At 52.0% G+C, this 18,740-nt stretch overlaps 1 protein-coding gene across 1 annotated transcript in view; it reads right to left on the bottom strand.

Annotated features, from left to right (window-relative positions):
- Window positions 1-890: 890 nt before the first annotated feature.
- Window positions 891-18,740, bottom strand: part of CD6 (CD6 molecule) — a 43,740-nt gene continuing 25,890 nt past the window's right edge. The window contains exons 2-13 of the mRNA XM_052662298.1: window positions 13,263-13,331; window positions 11,953-12,303; window positions 11,092-11,403; window positions 10,070-10,372; window positions 8,535-8,600; window positions 5,731-5,871; window positions 5,293-5,388; window positions 3,959-4,081; window positions 2,324-2,395; window positions 1,846-2,100; window positions 1,443-1,562; window positions 891-955 (exon numbers count right to left, since the gene is read on the bottom strand). Coding sequence (XP_052518258.1) covers window positions 891-955; window positions 1,443-1,562; window positions 1,846-2,100; window positions 2,324-2,395; window positions 3,959-4,081; window positions 5,293-5,388; window positions 5,731-5,871; window positions 8,535-8,600; window positions 10,070-10,372; window positions 11,092-11,403; window positions 11,953-12,303; window positions 13,263-13,331 — 1,973 coding nt within the window. The remainder of the gene's footprint in view (window positions 956-1,442; window positions 1,563-1,845; window positions 2,101-2,323; window positions 2,396-3,958; window positions 4,082-5,292; window positions 5,389-5,730; window positions 5,872-8,534; window positions 8,601-10,069; window positions 10,373-11,091; window positions 11,404-11,952; window positions 12,304-13,262; window positions 13,332-18,740) is intronic.

The raw sequence follows: 18,740 nt of genomic DNA, 5'->3' as shown, positions 1-18,740 counted from the left end.
GGACGCTCCCATCAATCCAAGCAGACAGGTGGGAACCCAGGGCCTAGAGCAGCCTCTGGGCCCCTCCTGGAAGACGTCTCTGTGCTTCTGCCCCCACGGGGGCTGGGCCCCACTCTGGGCCTCTGGGGATAGAGGTGGGGCCTGGACGGACCATCTTTGTAAACTGTAGGAGGCTCAGAATAAGGATCCGCTGTCCAGGGATGGTCACTGTAGAACAGGGCTGTGTCCCTGGTGGGCTCCAAGCATCTCTAGAGGCAGGGTTGGCCTCTAGCCCCAGCCCTGGTGGTTGGGGAGGGGCAGCCATCCTGATTGCTGTCAGTTGGCTGTGCCCAGGACGGCTGGACTCCTTGCTGGATGCAGGTACCAACCTGAGCTTAGCCTGGGTCAGCTGGTGCCCCACTCCCCAAGCCCCAGCACCCACCTGTCAGAGCAACACCAGCCCAACAGCTCCTGCACGTGAGGCTCCCCTGCCCCCAGCAGTACCTTTGAACCCTGAGTTGTCAGACACTCAGGCAACCAAAGCTCCAGACACACAAGAACTGGAAAGGGCCCCAGGAATCATCCAGCCTAGCCCCTCCACATGGCCTGCCAAGAAGTGGCCCAGACTCTGCTGTTGCTCACCCCCGAGGCAGAGAGCTCGCTACCTCTCAGGGGTAGTGCCTGTGGTGCCCTGGGGCTGCTGTTTGGGGCTGGAGGAGGGCTGTGCTGGTAGGTTCTGTTGATGGATGGAAGCTGAGCCATAAGAGGTGTGGAGTTTCCTTTCCTGTCTCCAGGGGAGGACTATCAGCCCCTTGGGGGTGATCGGGGAGGATGGAGGGGTGGGGCATGGAGCAGAGGGAGTATGCAGAGCAGGAGTCTGGAGAGAGGGAGCACACAGAGCTGAACCCTGGCTAGGCTGCTCCGATGTCATCATATTCTTCATCAGAGGAGAAGTCAGGCTGGGGAGCACGGGACCCTGTTTGAAAGGGAGGCTCAGGTCAGTGAGAGGCCCAGTCATTGCCCCTGGTGAGCAGGGACAGAGCTGAGCGGATCTGGACCCACCTCGTTCTCCCCCATGATGCTATATGAGATCATTTTATCATCTTGTTCATGATTATTGCCCTCGATAGAATGTCAGTCCTGAAGGCAGAGTCTTGTAGAGCAGGGCTGTGGTCCCCAAGTGCTGGGAGCCACTCTGTGACCACCATCTCCCCCATGAGGCCATCTGGCTGCTTCTGCTTGAATGCTTCCACTAATGGGGAGCTCACTTCCTATCAAGGTAGTCTCTTTGAATCTCTCTCCGTCCCACTTTCATTTTCTCTACCTACTCAAATTCTTTTTTGTTTAAAAAAAAAAAAACTCACTACTTTTTTTCTTTTCCCCTTGAGCTGATGTATTCAGAGCTCCCCCATTAATCCACCCTCCAGTCCCTCTCCATGCCCTCTGCCAGGATTCCTCCTCACCCCCGCCACTGGCACCTGGACATCCAAACTGCTCAGCAGAAAGGGGCTGGGGCGGCAGCTTGTAGTTCTGGTACCACTCGCCAGAGGAGGTGCTGGAGCTGTCATCAGCTGAGGGCCCTGCTGGAAAACCCCAGAGCCAGTCACCCTCTGCCAGGCTAGTTCACAAAGTGCCAGAGCTAGAAGGCCCTCAAGACTCGGTAAAGTCCTTAGCTTGACAACTGAAGAAACAAAGGCCCAGAGAGGGCAAGAAACTTGTCCACGGTCACACAGCAAGTGGCTGCTGAGCGGGGACTAGAATCCTGAACTCAGCCTGGCTCAGGGCTTTGAGCTTTACACTTCCTCCAGCCGGGTCCCATATAGGATAGGAAGCTGGAGGAGGTACGCAGTCCTGGGCCTACCTTACCTGGAATAGTTGCCTGGGAGCCAGCCAGCTCCAAGTTGGGGGGCTGCTCCAAGAGGGGGTTCCTCTCTGTTGAAAACACTTGAGAGCTCCACAGAGGTCGCTTGCTGTTGGGGCTGTTACAATACGCCTCCCCCGAAGATGTGCTGGAGCTGCTTTTGCTCCGTGAGGGAAGGTCCCGGGAGGGAGGGTGTGCAATGCAGTGTTCAGGGTTGGCAGGTGGAACTTCGGAGGCATGCACCTCTTCCAGTCCTGGGCCTGAAAAAGAGAATGGTGAGCAAGAAGATGCAGTGCAGCAAGAGGGCTTTAAGTTAGACCTGAGAAAGAACTTACTGCCAATGGGAATTGGTTAAAGTCAGGAAGGACCTGTTGAGGGAGATTGCACCGAAGCTTCTCGAGGTGAGTGAGCTGCTAGGTCTGGAGGCAGTGCTGGAATCCTAGTCGCCTCTCTCCCTCCATGTCCCTCCCCAGGCTGACTCACCTTCCTCCAGGGGGGGCATCTGGAACCTGTTCTGCTGGGCCTCCTCCTCTGTGAAGCGGTGCCGCTGGGAATCTACAAGCAGAGGTGGCAGTGAGGAAGGAGGTGGGGAAGCCTCCACCTCCTTGTCCAGAGGAGCCCGGAGCAGAGGCTGGTGTTCTGTGGGATTCAGGAGGCTGAACAGGGCAGGAAAACCACCCTGACGTATGGAGGGGCTTAGTCTCTTTCATCAGATCCCAGGCTCACATTCTAATTCAGGCAGACCTTGAACCTCAATCTTAAACCAGCCCGGGGACAGGCTGCTTCTGGCCAGAAAGTGGAGCTTTCCCAGAGCAGAAGCCGAGGGTCTGGAATCAGCATCCTGGGCTGTGGTACCTCAATTTCAGAATCAGAGAGATGCAAATTCATAGCATCTTAAGGACCTGAGTGTCAGGAATATGGGAGTCAGCTCTTTCAAACGTGTTACTTCTGACTTTTAGTCTCGGTGTCATATTAATAGCATTTTGGACTGCCGGTCTTGGATCTTACATGACTGGGCTCAGAATCTCAGATTCTAAGGACACGCATCTCTGTGGCTCCCCAAGGCTGGTCCATGGCCCCTCAGACTGGAATCATCCACATTGCCCCTCCAGAGGCCCTGGTTCAGCTGGGGGTAGTGGGGGAGGCAAAGATGGCTGCTGTCCCCAGTGTCCATCCTGCCCACCACACAGTAATAGATCTCTGGCCTTCATCTGGACACTCAGCTGCCCAGGACAAGAGCTTTGTCTCCCTGCCTCTCTTGTAGCTGCTGGGTTTAAATTCTGGCAGGTGGAAAGTGAATGGGAGCCGTGTGGGTGTCCCTGGCATGCCGCTTTTTGCCTCCCCCATTCCCTCGGTCTAGAATGCAGACGTGGCAGTGAGCCATTTTGGACCATGAGGACAGGGCAACATCTTAGGGACTGCAGAGCAGCAAGAAAGGAGCCTGGGCCCCTCCAGCTTATCCAGATGATGTCATTTGGAGGCTGTGTCCCACACAACCAAACTCTCATCCTAGCTTATAAAGTAGGTCCCGGGTGGGGCTCAGGAAATTTTGATGAGCTCCCAAGGGATTCACGATAGCTGTGAGAGTCTCTGCTTTCCTCCAACCTCCTTGCATCACGTGGGCTCTGCCTGAGCACTGTTTTTCCTCCTCCTACATCCTCAGCAGGCAGAGAGCAGAGCTGGAGAAGCCAGCTAAGGGGTGCGAGCTGGGCTCATGGTGGAGGTGGGAGAGGAGGTGAGATTGAAGGAGCAGAATGGGACACAGAACGGGTGTGAGCGTGCGAGAAGCCATTTGAACTGGAGTCCCTCATATCGTACAGAGTTGCAGCCACATTTAGGTGAATGTCGACGGACTGATTTTGAGACCCTGCATGGTCACAAACATCAGAGAAAAGGTAGTCCAAGGGGAAATGCCTTGAGATGTCTCCAGGGTCACAACACACTTGGAAAACGTCAGTGCAGGACCACTGAGAGTCAGTCCAGTGGTCACAACAAGGGAGGTGCCACCCTCGACGTGCAGGAGTCACTGGGGGGGAGCCTACTGCAGTTCCCCAGCCAGTTGGGCCCTCTCCCTGGAGCGGGCAGGTGGGCCCTCGGGAGTCGGGCCCAGGCACTCACTGTAGAAGGTGGTCAGGGCCACAGGAGGCTGGGTTCTGAAGTCATAGTGCTCATAGTCTGAGTCCGAGCTGGAATGCCAGTCTTCGGGGGGCGGGGCCTGGACCTGGATGGGCAGCTTGGGAACTGGGGAGAGAACAGAGTGGGGGCATGGCCGGGCAGAGCACAGAAAGGAGCAGAGAGAGGCGGCAGGCAGCATGGATTGTGGGGACCGGAGATGGAGGGGCGGGAGCATGCCAGGCAGCCCATCTTGTGCAAGACTGTCAGGCCTGGGTAGTCTAAGCTCCCCCCATCCATTTCAAACACAGGGAACTAAATAACAGTTTTGTTTTTTGTTTTTTTAATTTAACAAACACATAGTAGTCACTACATGCCAGGCACTATTCCAACATTTACTAATATTGGGATGTCCAAAAAGTTCATCCGGGTTCTTCCATAAGATGGCTCAGTGGTAAAGAATTCGCCTGCCAATGCAGGAGATCTTATGGAAAAAAACCTTAATGAACTTTTGGTCAACCCAACATTATCTCATTTAGTGCTCATAATAACTCTGTGAGGCAGCTATGTTAGGGTCCCCATTTTACAGCTGGGGAAACTGAGGCACAGAGAGAGTCTCATATAGCCCAGAGAAGAGGCAGCGTGGCTCTTAATCTCTAGACCATGATATTCAGTGAGTGGCTGCTCTGGGCTTACCCTTGTGCTAGGTTCTGTGTTCATATTCTCTTCTCAAATATATGGATCCTGTGTGCAAAGAATCTTTATAATATTTCTCTGACTTTTGTATTAGTTTTGTGTCATCGAACTCTTTCAAATAAAGGTGATTTAATACATTCATAACGCCATGGGATTAAACTCGAACTCCTTCACAAGACTTTCAAGAGATATACATCAGTATATCATTAAAGATGGATGACTGATTCCTTTTTTTCATTTGGAAAATATGAAATACAGTTATGTTCCAGGAAAGCTTTGATGGGGCTCTGCAGACAGGCTGATTCTGGGCAGACTGTTAGAAGAGGTGATGATGTCACAAACCTACTGGCCAATTAGCAGAACAGAGCTCTCCTTGAGAACTGAGGTCCAAAATGCGTTGGCCCTGTTTTGGTCCAGAATTCAAAAGCCTAGAGCTCTAGAATGAGTGCACTGGAAGGTCATCTGCCCATTGAGGCCCAGACTGAGGCTAGACTTGTTCAAGGTCCCGTGAGCATGCGTGGGCTGGTCCAGGTCTCTTCTCCAGCTGGGGCACTGCTTTGACCTAAGCAGTACTGACCCTCCAGAAAGTATTCCCTTTTTGTCCTCCCCTGCCCTCCCCAACCCCAGGACAGGTGACATCCTACCTTCTTTGGCGATGGTGATGGGGACCTCTTGATAGTTTTCCATCCCTGCCGGGGTGGTGGTGGGTGAGTGCTGGTGGTTTACCACAGCAGGGAGGGCTGAAGGAGGGGAGGCAGAGATTCTACAAGTCACTTTTTGTGCCTTTCCAGTCTTCCTGGTTCTGTTCTGATAGAGACACTTCCCTCCTCACCTTCCCATATGCCCCTAAACACACACACATACAGTGTGGTCCTCCCGTGGACCACTTCTGAAGGGCATGCTGGGAAAATCCTTCCCCTCAGGAGATGCTTCTTGGGACCAGGGCTGGATGGCCATTGCTGGATCACCTTCACTCCTGCTGGCGACCCCCATGGCTCACGTTCCCCTGGGAAGACTGCATCTCAGGTCTGCTTGTTTTCATCCCTGAGCCTTTCCTGTGGCTCCCAGGACTCTGCACCTACCGTATTTTCCTTTAATTCTCAAGAGAATGATGGCTATGAAAACAAGTGAGATGAGAAGGAGAATTCCCAGAATGATGCAGGGGATGAGGAGCATTAGCTCTCGAGATTCCCAGTCCTTCGTTATCACCATCACAGAAGATTCTGGAAGAAAGAACCCCAAATCAGGGAGAAAGAGGAATGGACATGGACTTTTCCTTGTCTATCTCACCTCTCCTTCCTCTCTGCACCTGACCCACTTCCCTTTTGGACCTCTCCTCTACCTCCCTTCTTTTTTTCCAATTTTCCCATCTGCTTTTAGGTGCCTGGTATATAGTGTGTGTTCAGTCATGTCTGACTCTTTGTGACCCCCTGGACTATAGCCCACCAGGCTCCTCTGTCCATGGGATTTTCCAGGCAAGAATACTGGAGTGGGTGGCTATCTCCTCCTCCAGGGGATCTTCCCAAGTGAAGTCACTCAGTTGGTCCGACTCATTGTGACCCCATGGACTGTAGCCAGACAGACTCCTCCATCCATGAGTTTCTCCAGGCAAGAATACTGGAGTGGGTTACCATTTCCTTCTCCAGGGGATCTTCCAAACCCAGGGATCAAATCCAGGTCTCCTGTACTGCAGGCAGACTCTTTACTGTCTGAGCCACCAGGGGCTCCTGGGATCTTCCCAACCCAGGGATCAAACCCACGCTTCCTGTGTCTCTAACACTGGCAGGCAGACTCTTTATCACTGTACCACCTGGGAAGCCCGTCTGGTATATAGTAGATGCCTGGGAAATGCATACTGAATGAGTCATTGAATGAAACTTTCTCCTGGCCACCAGCCCACATGGATTGTCTCTGCTCAATAATCACTGAGCAGCCACAATGTGCCAGGCACTAAACCTGGGGAGACAAATAGGACAGTAGTGTCACAGGCCTTGAGGGTCTCTGTCTAATGGGAAGATGGATGGACAAGCTGACTCAGTCCAATTCAGTGAGATGCCTCGTGTGATGAAGGTACGGACAGGCGGGCATCCCTCCAAGCGACACTGATTCTCTGTGGGTTAGACCAGGGCTGGATTCCCAGAGAAGGTGGCTCTGAGCCTCTGCAGGCAGGGAACAGAATCAGGAGAGAGAGATCTCCTTCCCTTGGCCCAGATGCATCCCCACTACTGGAGGTGCACTCCCTGAGGGAAGGGGTGAGGGCTAGAACTCCAGAACTTTCAGCCCTGAAGCCCTGGTGTGACTGTTTGCCTTCCCCTCCCTCCTGGCCCTACCCCTGCTGAAAATAACACAGAGCAGAGAATGGATGGAGGCCACTGTGAAACCCTAACCCTCATCACCCCAGAGACCTGAAGCATCTCCTGCTCAGTGCAGAAGGCCTGGGGTGTGCGAACTGCAGGGCTGGAGGAAGGGGAGTGACAGTAACATGGGAGGCTGAGGGGATGAGCTCACCCAGGCCCCCTGACTGGCAGCAGTGTCTGCTCCTGCTAGGAGGATCACCCCTCTCCCCGTCCTCACTTTCTCCCCTCCTCTTGAAAATGGAGCAGTTTGGGCCAGGCTGGGAACTGGATGTAGCAGCAGGAAGAAGGTGCAAGGCAAAGACTGGGCTGGGGGCCTGGGGGAGGCCTGTGAACATGAGCCAAGAGGGTCAGGGGCTGAAGGAGGGGCTGCTGGATCATGGGCTGGAGTGTGGTCCTTAGAGAATAGGTCTCCATAAATGCTTTGCTCCTCTGAGGGTAGAGTGGTCCCCTACCCCAACCTCAGGAATTAAAAGTGTGAGAGGGTATATGTAGGGGTCCTCACAGGAGCTCACCCTAAAGCTTTTCATTCCCTCTCTGTACCCTTATCCATCGCCAGGTTCTCTGGCAGAACTTGGTGGCCTTCTGCCCCCTCCCCAAGCTACCCATTGCCTCTGGAGAGGATCTGAAACAGGGAGACAGAAGCAGAGGTAGGAGTAAGCCTATGAATGAGGGCTGACCCCTGTGCTTATCCTGGGGCTGCCAAGGGGCTCCACACCTGGACTAAGTCAATAAATAAGAATAACTGATGCCCAGACAGTGCTTACTGTATACTGAGCCCTGTTGTGAAGTATGCTCTTCACCGGAGACTCACAGCAACAATGCTAAGTGAGAAGTACTGTGATTCTCATCCTCATTTTGTAGTCTAGGATCTGAGGCTCAGAGAGGTTAAGAACTGCCCAGCATCACACCGCTAGCAAGAGGTACAGCTGAGAGTTGGGCCCCAGAAGTCGACTCCCGAGATGGCTAAGCTACACACAACTGGAGGACAGCCCAAGTGTGGATTCGGAGTTCAGAGCCTCAGATGCAGGTTCCAGGCAACAGTGGCAGGCTGGCCTGAGCTGCTGCTTCTGTGTAAGGGTTGCAGGAAGACCTCCCCAGGGGGCTGCTGGGAGGATTAAAGGGTTGGGAAATAATGACTGTCAAGCCCTGGCCAGTGCCCAGCACATTATAAACACGCTGGCTGCTACCCTCGGCATCCCCACTCTCTGGCTGGTGTCAGATCAGCTCTGACTCTCTCCAGCTCTGTCCTCCTGCCCTACACGAGCTCACGGAGAGTGGGAAGAGGACTCCTGCCTATGGAATGTCAGGATTCAGGGAACTGTGGAGCTGACACGCAGAGGCAGATGAAATGAGCAGAGCACAGAACACCCAGAGAGCCCAGGGACAGTTGAGGAGTCAAGTTCATTGTCTGGAGAAGGGGGATGGGGGAGAGACCATTAGACCCTTCTCTCAGACACACACACACACACACACACACCATGCATGCACGCAAATAAGGTTCCGGAAAATCTGCCCCCAAGGATACTCACCCACAGTGACTGGCTGACCACTTGCAGGGACTTCAGTAGTGGACAGATTGAGCAGACTCCGGGCACCTGTTAGAAAGCACCACTCATTCACTCAGCACGTGCACCCAAGCACCTGGGTGGCTGGGCTTTGTGCTAGAAAGTGGACAGGACAGACAAGTGGCCTGAAACTGGGGGCGTGTTCCCACTGGGGCCCATGGCTGAGTCCTACACCCCACAATAAAGAGGATCTGATGGGTTAAATGCAAGGACGATTCTTTGGTTAAAATAAAGGGCTAATGAAAGAATTAGCCCTTCCTTCTGTATAATCTGCTAGAGAACCCAACTATTTCCCTTTTCCATCTTGTATTGAATTTGTTCTTCACACCTGCCTCAAGAAGTGGGAAGCTGTCAGTCTCATCATTATCATAATCATTTGACTGGTAAGGGAGGGGGCTTACAACATTCCATAGTGGATACTGTCTGATTTCCTAGCTACTCTGTGAAGTGCCTGGTATCAACATCTGCATATTCATGAATGAAGCCTCCCAGCTGGTAATCAGCAGAGCCAGAATTCATAGCCTGGTGTCTGAACTCCACAGAGATGCTGACACTGTGTTTGTTCAAGTCTAACACTTTTGCTTCTTCACATTTTAACACCTCGGAAATAGGGGTGGTAATATCAATCAATTCAATTGATGGCATATCAAGAGTTTATTTTGGCAGCGTTTTTGTCCCCGGTGGTGCATAAAAGAATAACTGTGAAAGTGAAAGTTGTTCAGTCACGTCCAACTCTTTGCGACCCCATGGACTAGTCCATGGAATTCTCCAAGCCAGAATACTGGAGTGGGTACCCATTCCCTTCACCAGGGGATCTTCCCAACCCAGGAATCAAACCTAGGTCTCCTGCATTGCAGGCAGATTCTTTATCAGCTGAGCCACCAGGGAAGCCCAAGAATATTGGAGTGGGTAGCCTGTCGCTTATCCAGTGGATCTTCTTGACTCAGGAATTGAACCAGGGTGTCCTGCATTGCAGGATTCTTTACCAACTGAGCTACCAGGGAAGCCCAATAACAGTGTGACTTATGATCAATGCCATCTTAGACTCGGTGAAACCCAATTCACAGAGCAGGTAGGAGGCTTTGCTGAAATACATACCAAGTCCCCAGGAACGCCTGGCATCTGATTAGAGCTCCAGACACTGTAGCCCTATTATTAGTGTCTTCTAATTTTTTTTATGGTGATCACCAGCCCTAGGGTAGCAAATTGATTTTGTTTCCTGAGCCAACTCGTTACTAGGGAACACTGTTTCATATATAATAATGCCTTAATAAAGGTTGGATTCATGATTCTGGGGTTGTGTCAAGGATCTGGGGGAAAGAATATCTGATCAATATTGCGTACCCTAGGCACAGTAAGGGCCACGGTCCCTCTTATGCCAGAATTTGCCATTCTTGATCTAGCCCAAGCTCTAGCCCTTGGGCTACAAGTTCTTAGGTTGTGGATTCAGATGGAAGTCCTGAGGATCGGAGAGGAGTGGGGAGGAGGAGGAAGGGTACCTGAGCAGAGGACCCTGGCTGCCTGGGACTGTCTGCAGAGGTTGGAGTTGTTGAACCGCCAGAAGCATTTGGAGAGGGTAGACTCCCTTCCCTTGCATGAGTAGTACATCTTGCCCGACAAGGAGTGGGGCAGCCCCTTGGGCACCCGGGCCACGGTCCCACAGCCCAAGTCCTGGCAGAGCACGTTGGCCTCTGAGTCGTACCACTCACTGTCACACACTGTGTTCCAGACCCCTCGGAAGTACACCTCCACCTGCCCCTCGCAGGGGTCAGTGCCCCCGGTCAGGCGCCAGGACTGGTGCTCTGCAGGGGGTGGGGGGGTCAGAGTCAGGTCAGGATCCTTTGGGTGAAAACCCCCACCAGCCCTGACCTTGGATGCAGACTCCCCAGGGCCAAGGGGTCTCCAGATGCTCTCCCTTCTGCCTCTGCACACCCCTCTTGTCCGCCCTGTCTGCTCTGGCTGACCCTGTGCTATCTACATCTCTGCTGCTCAAAGCGTGGTTCAAGGACCGGCAGCTTCAGCATCACCCGGGACCCTGTTAGAAATGCAGACTCTCAAGCCCTGCCTCAGACCTACTGACTCAGAATGTACCTTGGACAAGATTGCTCCTCCCTCTCCAACCTTGGGCACAAGAAGAGAAGCCCTGGCTGGACCAGAACTTCCAGTCCTCATCGGGGGGCCGCTGACAGCCTCCTCAGGGTCTCCCTGCCTCCAGCTCCCCTTGCTGCACTGAGCCAGGTGACAAACTCTCACTTAGGAAGAGCCTCGTCTCATGTCACCCATTCCAGGAGGCAGGCAGGCTTCACCCTCCACCTCTGCGCTGTCTGCTGCCTCTTAACCCCACCTGGCTGCCTTTCTTAGGTCATGTGCCACTCTCTCTCCAGAATTATGTTTGTTTGGGCCTCACCTTCCCTTTGGACTGGGACCTCCCACGGGCAGGGTGGGTCTCTCCAGCACTCACGGAGGCCCAGCAGGCCTACAGTGAGTGCTGGATGACCCTGGATCCGCATCACCCACTCACCTGAACACACCACTCCAGCGTCCTCCTTGTGGCCACAGTACCCATTTCCGGGCAGCCCCGGGCAGTCCCACAGGTAGGTCTCCAACCCAGTGCAGTTCACTTGGTCCCAGTGGATGCGTCCTTGGCCAGGGGCGAAGTGCAAGCCAGGCAGGGCCTGGACGGCCCAGCCGCAGCCCAGCTGCCGGCACACCACGTGAGCATCCTCCAGGTCCCACGTGTCGTCACACACCGAACCCCACTGGCCGTGCTCCAGCATCTCCACGCGGCCCTCACATGGGCTGCCACCACCCACCAATTTCAAATCGCGTTTTTCTGGGGATGGGAGGAGAATGGGTTTGGGATGGGAGGAAAGAGGGAGAGGAAGGGACGGGGTGAGAGGATTGTCTGTAGGGACTGGGCAGGGGCGTGGTTCCCCGGGGTTGTAGACCCAGGGAGAGGGGCTTGAGAAGACTGTCTGTCAAGGCTGGGGACCTGGGTTTGGGGAGCCAGTGGTAGGGGCTAGTAGCCTGGTGGGCGGTACTAAGGAATCTCCTCGCTGGGCCTCGTGGGCAGGCTGAGGGGCAGACTAGTGGGTGGAGCTAGAGACCCGGTGGGCGGGGCCTGAAAAGCCTGGGGAGCCGAAGAGCTAAGAGATGCTGGGAACCTGGCCTGTTTATGTACTAGCGGGTAGGGGTGCTGCTGGCGCCTCCGGTGTGGGAACTGGTGGTATTTGCGTCGCTGGTGGGTGGGGTTTCAGTTCAGAGGGCGATGCTTGGGCCCAGGGGCCAGAACTGAGGACAGGATGGAGGGGGAGGGGCCGAAGGCCTGGGAGGTGGGACGGGCAGGGGGACTGGCGGCGGGTGCGGGTTAGTCCGTTCGTACCTGTACAGTTGACCTGGGCGGGCCACTCGTCGCTGTGGCAGTCGCGCTCCACCACCTTGCAGCTCAGCCATTCGGGGCCGCTGCACTGGACGGCAGGGGCCAGGGCCCCTGTGGTGGTCGGGGCCCAGCTGGCATTCCACGCGGCTCCCCAGGGCGGCGGCTCCGGGGTCTGCAGGACCGGCAGTTCCAGCTGGTGAGCCTGGCCACAGTCCAGCGAGCTGCACAGGGCGTGGGAGGCATCGAGCTCCCAGAGCGTCCCGCACACGGGCTGCCACGACTGCTGGAACCAGACCTCCACTGTCCCGTCGCAGCGGCTGCTCCCATTCACCAGACGGACCTGGAGTCGCTCCCCTAGAAGCGCCAGACATCAGCTGAGCCTCAGAGATGCTGATGCTGCCGACCCCAGGGATGGAAGCGGGTGGAGAGGCGCGGACAGCGGCCAAGGGCTTCACCGCGGATCTGCTGCTTGACCTTGGACGGTCCCCTACCCGCTCTGGGCCTCAGACTTCCTGTCTGCAAAATGGGAGCTGGGCTGGCTCCTCCCCTGACCCTTTGGTCCTCCTTACAATCAGGAAAGGGTAGGGCCGAAGGTGATTAGAGGTTAAGATGAGTCAACCCTGGGGTGTCCAGTCCCCACAAACTCTTCTCTCTTGCCTCCGCCTCCAGAGTCACCTTGTGTGAAAGGAGGTTGTGGGCTCAGAGACACCCCCATCCCTCCTCCCCTCCCCCACCCCCCACCTCCTCCCAGTACTGTAGGGGCCATATTTCCCCTCCCAGGCTCTTCCACTATTTTGAGGGTACTACCAAGGAGGATGGGATCATGACTCTGGAACCTTTAAGGATGGACATGGGGTTGATGATGGGGTTAAAGATGGGCCATTTCAGTGAGTGGCGGTTCCTCTTCCCCAGAGCCTGCCTCCTGCTTCTGCCCAGGGTTGCACAAAACTTTGCACAGAGTGGATCCTTAAACATCTGTTGAGTTAAACAAGGCCTCATCTGATGGAACACCACTACCCCTACCAAGAGTCCTTTAGCTTGTTCTCAACAAATCCTCTTTAAATGCTCACTGAATACATTGCCCACATTTGCATGATTTTTGATCAATAGCCTCTCAAAGATGGCAGCACTAAGATCTCAAAGTGAATCTAGTGGTGGAACTTTAGGCGTTGGGTCAGGAAGGAGAAGTGTTGTCTGAAGTTAGGGAACCTCCCTGGTACCATAAAAACCCAATTTCCCTTTTCCATCACACCAGCAGACCACCTGCTTGGTCTCAGAAAGCTGCCTGTGAGCCCAGTAAGATCTTTCCTTACCTGGTTGCAAGGTCTGGCTCTCTGCCCTGGTGGTGTTGGGCTGGTCAGATGGGGTCGGAGATGGGTGACCTGAAATTAACCAGCAACAGCTGTGGTGGGTGAGTGAACTCCAGCCTGAGGAGGGCACACAGGTGAAGAGTAGGGGGGACTCATTGGAGCCTGGAGTGTCTACATGGGGCCTCTGCTAAGACAGGGCCCTCAACCTTGGGTGCATTTACCTCCTTCAGGACATGAAAATTCTCAGCATCCCCCACTTCATCTATTATTGCGCACATGTGCTCAGAAATCAGAGGAGAGCAGAAAGAGCAACTGTGGCTTTGGGGCCAGACCCACTCACTGCCTGAGTGAGCACAGAGGGGTTACTCACTGCTCTCGGCCAGAGTCCCAATTTGTTTACAATAACACTTAAGAAAGTATTGTAAGGCGAAAAGGAAACAATACCAGTAAAATACTTCACATACATAAGTAGCTCAAAAATGGGAGTTATTATTAGGAAAAACACTTTTGGTTTGGAAAATTTGTTTGAGAAATTCCTACCAGACTTTAGAGTAGTTGGCACATCCTGGACTGGGAGCCGTTGGACTATGAAGTACCTTCAGACACTGAGAAACTAACATTTGCCGAGGGCCGCTTACATGCCAGGTCTTTGCATACAGTATTTCATTTTCCTTCAATAACACAGTGAGGTAGGTATTAGCATCCACTTTTTAGAAATTAGAGAAGGGAAGCCCAGAAAATAGAAATCAGTTGTCTGTGCCAGACTGTGTCCGTTTATTCTTCCAGAGCCTCTGTCCATTTTGCCCTGAGAGGCTGACCTGTTTGGACTAAATCAGCATCTTGTAGGGCCCTTGGGCTTCTGTTGGGCTCAGCCAGTGGTGAGCCCCCACAGAGAGATGAGGGAGGGGAGGAGTAAAGTCGTGGAGTTATCTTCCTGACTTCCTTCTCATGCCATCCCTTGGGTAGCCTGATCCTTCATCTGAAGGTCATTGCTTATCTCCAGGGGCTCACCTCTGCTTGACTTTCTCCTTCTGGATCTCATTGACTGCTCTGTGGTCTTGTCTCCTCTGGCTAAGGGTGGTGACAGCTCAGCTGCTCCAAGCACCTGGTTATCACAGTATTCTTTCCAAATAAGACCCCTTCAAACTCCTATTTTGAAGGTGCCACCTGTTTCATGTTGGGATGCTGGCTGATACATGGCCTGAAGCCACCCAGCTAGCAAGTGGCAGAGCCAAGATTTGAACTGTCTCCGAGGAATGGGCTCCATGCTGGGCATGGATATTCTGGTTTGCAGAAGCGTAAAGGGGGGATATGGTTGGGACTGTGAGCTTACTAAAGAACTCCTCTGTGGTTCCAGATTCTCCTGTCCTTAGTTTGGAGCCTTTGATGTCTAGGCAGAAAGACATGTGACTGCCAGGTCAAGGTAGGTAAGAGTCAATGAGTCTCCTCCATCTCTTTCTGCTCTGTTGTGACCAAATTAGAGATCCTGGATTCCAGATTCAACCACAGGATGGAGGAGGATGTTGACCCATCTTGAATTTTGTGTAAGAAGTGAAGCTTTTTAGTGTTAAGCCACTTAGCGACTCAGCAACAACTAAATGAAGAGTTTTGAGATGTATTTATTATCACAACCTAGCCCGGCCTGGCCTGAATGATACAAGAGCTGAAGACTCAGGCATGACTACTACACAATCTCAGCCTCATCTGAGACTATTCCACGGACTCACTCCTGGATGAGCATACAAGCCTGTGCACGCGCGCACACACACACACACACACACATGCGCGTACCTGTAGACACAGCTCCCCTACAAGCATCCAACTAGGCTACTCCATCACTCAGACAGAAAATAATCAGACCTTTAATTGCCTGTTCTCACCAACTCCCTGGTTGGCTGCCTAGCCTGACCTCCTGAGGGTGAAATGACTCAGAATTCAGAGCACAGACTCTGCGGCTAATATAACAGTCGGAGCAAGAATTCAGATGCCCTCAAGTCAGAACTGCAGAATCTCAGTTCCCGCAGCAATGGTCCCAGCACTCCAGTGTAATTGTTATTTCTGTGTGTGCTGGGGAAAGGGGGAGGGGATGGGGGAACTGGACTGCTGGCTGCAGTGCTTGAGTGTATGATTGTGGTGTGTGTGTGTATGTGTGTATGTGGTTGTGGCAGTATGTGTACCCTGATGTGTATGTCTTTGCATGTATATGTGAGTGTGTATGAGGCTGTAACTATATGTGTGTATTAGGGGGGCTCTAGCTCACTTCTGTATACCTCTCTATGGGTCTGAGAAAATATTTCTCATACATAAAGGCACACGTTTTCAACTAGATCAGAAAACCCTGGAGGGCAGGGCTGAAGTCTGGGTCAGCCCCACATCCCCCAGGGTGCCCAACACAGTATTTGTTGATTAACTGACTGAGTGAAACAGTGAGCAGGGGGTGTCAACTCCAAGGACAACTGTTGCGAAGGCAGTTTATTGATACCAGCGATACTCGATTTGTTTTCTGTGTCACAGGCATTTTCCTGTCCCTTTTCCCAACAAGTGAGGCTGACTTTTGTGTTTGGACTTCTGTGCTGCAGAAACAAAAGTAGACATTACCTCTCAGCCTCCTTCCATCCAGGCCTCAGTTCACAGAGGGCCCAATGCAGGATCCACACTTCCCAGACCTCATTTCTGCCTATGTTTCACATTTTTCCATAAATTTGATTCACATTTTTGCTGCAATAAATTCATTTGGAAAGGAACCTTTACCCTGTCTTAAGAATTCACTTTACAATGCAAAGATGCCTGAATGTAAAAATATTCATTACAGTTTTTTGAACAGCAAACAATTGGGAAAAGTGAATGCCCATGTGTTGGGAAAATTGCAGAATAAAGATGGTCCATTTACATCATGACATCGTATGCAGCCTTTGTAAAGAATGAAATAAACTTATATCATTTGGAAGGATTTCCATGGGAATTGGTATGATTATGTGAACATGGAGAGACGTATGGAAGAACACAGACCAGGTTATGAAAATGGGTAAATTAGAAAGGTGAGTGGAAATTCCCTGGTGGTGCAGTGGTTAGGACTCAGCGCTTCCACTGCCAAGGGCATGAGTTCAATCCCTGCTGGGGAAACTAAGATCCCACAAGCCAGGTGGCCCATGCATCAGAGCGTCCTGCACTTAGAAAAGTCTTGGACTTGCTCTAATGCTCTGTCATCTCCATCTCAAAATTCTTAACAATTTTGAAGCATAAGGGACTGCATTTTCATATTGCACTTAGTCCTGCAAATTATGTTGCTGATCCTGCCAGAAAGGAGGGAGAGAAAAAAGAAAACAAGTGATGAAAGAAAGAGAAAAAAGGCTACACTTCAAAAAATCATGTATATAGATGATTGTACACGATTTTATATAGACTCCATCTATATGAGATTAGGTACAGAGGTAGGTACACAGAAGAATTAGAAAATATAGCAATATAAAAAGGGTATTTTGTATTGCTTGCCTAAAACGGAAAGGAACTGTAAAAATAAGTACACTAAAAATAAAGCCACACTAGGGACTTCCCTGGCGGTCCAGAGGTTAATGCTCCATGCTTCCAAAGCAGAGTGTGTGGGTGTGATCGCTGGGCAGGGAACTAAGATCCCACATGCTGCACATGTGGCCAAAAAATAAAAATGAATAAAGATATATTCTCCCCCATAAATAAAAATAAAGCCACATTATAAATGTTGAAAGACACAGCGTCATCAATTAGAGACTCTGAGGAGATCAGCAAGAATGACGGAGCACTGAAAATAAAATAATTAAAAACTTTTCTTGCTAAGTAGCTCAGTGTTATTTAATGCTCAGTTCATTTACCTCCTGAAACTCTCCTGTGTGTGTGTGTTAATTGCTCAGTCATGTCCAGCTCTTTGTGATCCCATGGACTATAGCCCATCAGGCTCTCTGTCCATGGGGATTCTCCAGGCAAGAATATTGGTGTGGGTTGCCATTCCCTTCTCCAGGGGATCTTCCCAACCCAGGGATCAAACCCAGGTCTCCTTCATGGCAGGCAGATTCTTTACTCTCTGAGCCACCAGGGAAGCCTCAAATTCTCATGTGTACCCAGAAAACGGTCTTGAGTTGAGCCCACACTCTGGAAACTTATGGACCAAGAGGGATAAGGAAAGGAGGGGAGGGTTTCCCAGCAAGAGAGGAAAGAAGCTGAGAGAGCTACCCCCGGCCCAGGAAGATGGCAGCTTTTTTAGGCTGGTCCCAAGCAGAGTGGGGCAGGACATTACCTGGGGTGGCAAGAAGAAGATGCCAGGGGAAGATGAAGTGAAGGAGACAGAGGACGGGGAAAATGAAAGCACTGCAGAGCCACCTTTCCTGAAGCCCAAGAAAATGGGCCACTCCTCCCCTTCCTGGGTCACCAGGCCCGTGGGACTTCCCCTTGGCTTCTGGGAAATGAGAGACACAGGGAGGGAGGAGGTACAGACACTGAAGGAAAGGGGGTGTTTTCCCAGCTGATGCCCCAGCTGGCCAGACCAGTGTCAGAACAAGGCCTGCGGGGAGAGTTTCAGGTCCCTGTAGGGACTGGGGGAACTCAGGCCTGGCCACACCCGCACACCCACGTAGGGGAGTGAGATAAACACCACCTACCATAGCTAAGGGAACCTGCAGCCCCAGCCCCATCGATGTCTCAAGAAACAGGTAGGTGCATGGTAGATGCTCACTGAGTGGATGATGGATGGAGAGATGCTGTGCAGAAGCGAGAGAATGGTGGAGACGGGCTATAAGACATATACGAGGACTTTCCTGGTGATTCAGTGATTAAGACTCCAAGCTCCCAATGCAGGGAGGCCGGGTTCGATCCCTGGTCAGGGAGCTAGGTCTCACATGCTACAACCTGGTGCAGCCAAATAAATAAATATATTTTAAAAAAATGAAGAAGAACCAGTGTGGGGAACATGGAAGGTGATATTTGCTGAAAGCATATCTTTATTTCTTTAATATCAGTGTAAAGTGTTTGTGAGCACATGTGTCAACAGCCTTAAAAATAAAAAACAAAACAAGCCCTTCTGATCCAATAATTCCACTTCTGGGAACCTTTCCTAAAGAAATGATCAGGAATACAGGACCACATAGTAGTAAGCATCCACTAGTCGAAAATTGGAAAGTTCTCAATTATTTTTTTCCAGCTGAGCCCGTTTGTAACTATGTGACTCAGGCAAATCATTGACCTCACTGAGCCTCAGTGGCCCTTCTGTAAAACAGGAGCAACAAGCACCCACATGGCAGGCTTGCCATGAGGATTAAGGGAGATGATGCAGCCAGGGAGCTCAGTGCCTTGGAGCACCTTGAGCTGCTGCCCTATTAAGTAAAAGTCTGAGGCTATGTAGTTTCTAACAGTAAATATATCAACAACAACAAAAACCCAGTCGGAGACCACTCATTTGTCTAGAAAGGGGAGATTGGTTAGGAAATCACAACGTGTAGAAAATATTTGCAA

This window comes from Budorcas taxicolor, chromosome 25 (assembly GCF_023091745.1).
Source record: "Budorcas taxicolor isolate Tak-1 chromosome 25, Takin1.1, whole genome shotgun sequence".
Taxonomy (NCBI): domain Eukaryota; kingdom Metazoa; phylum Chordata; class Mammalia; order Artiodactyla; family Bovidae; genus Budorcas; species Budorcas taxicolor.
Note: the sequence above shows the minus strand (reverse complement) of the source record. Positions and strands in the feature narration are given on the sequence as shown.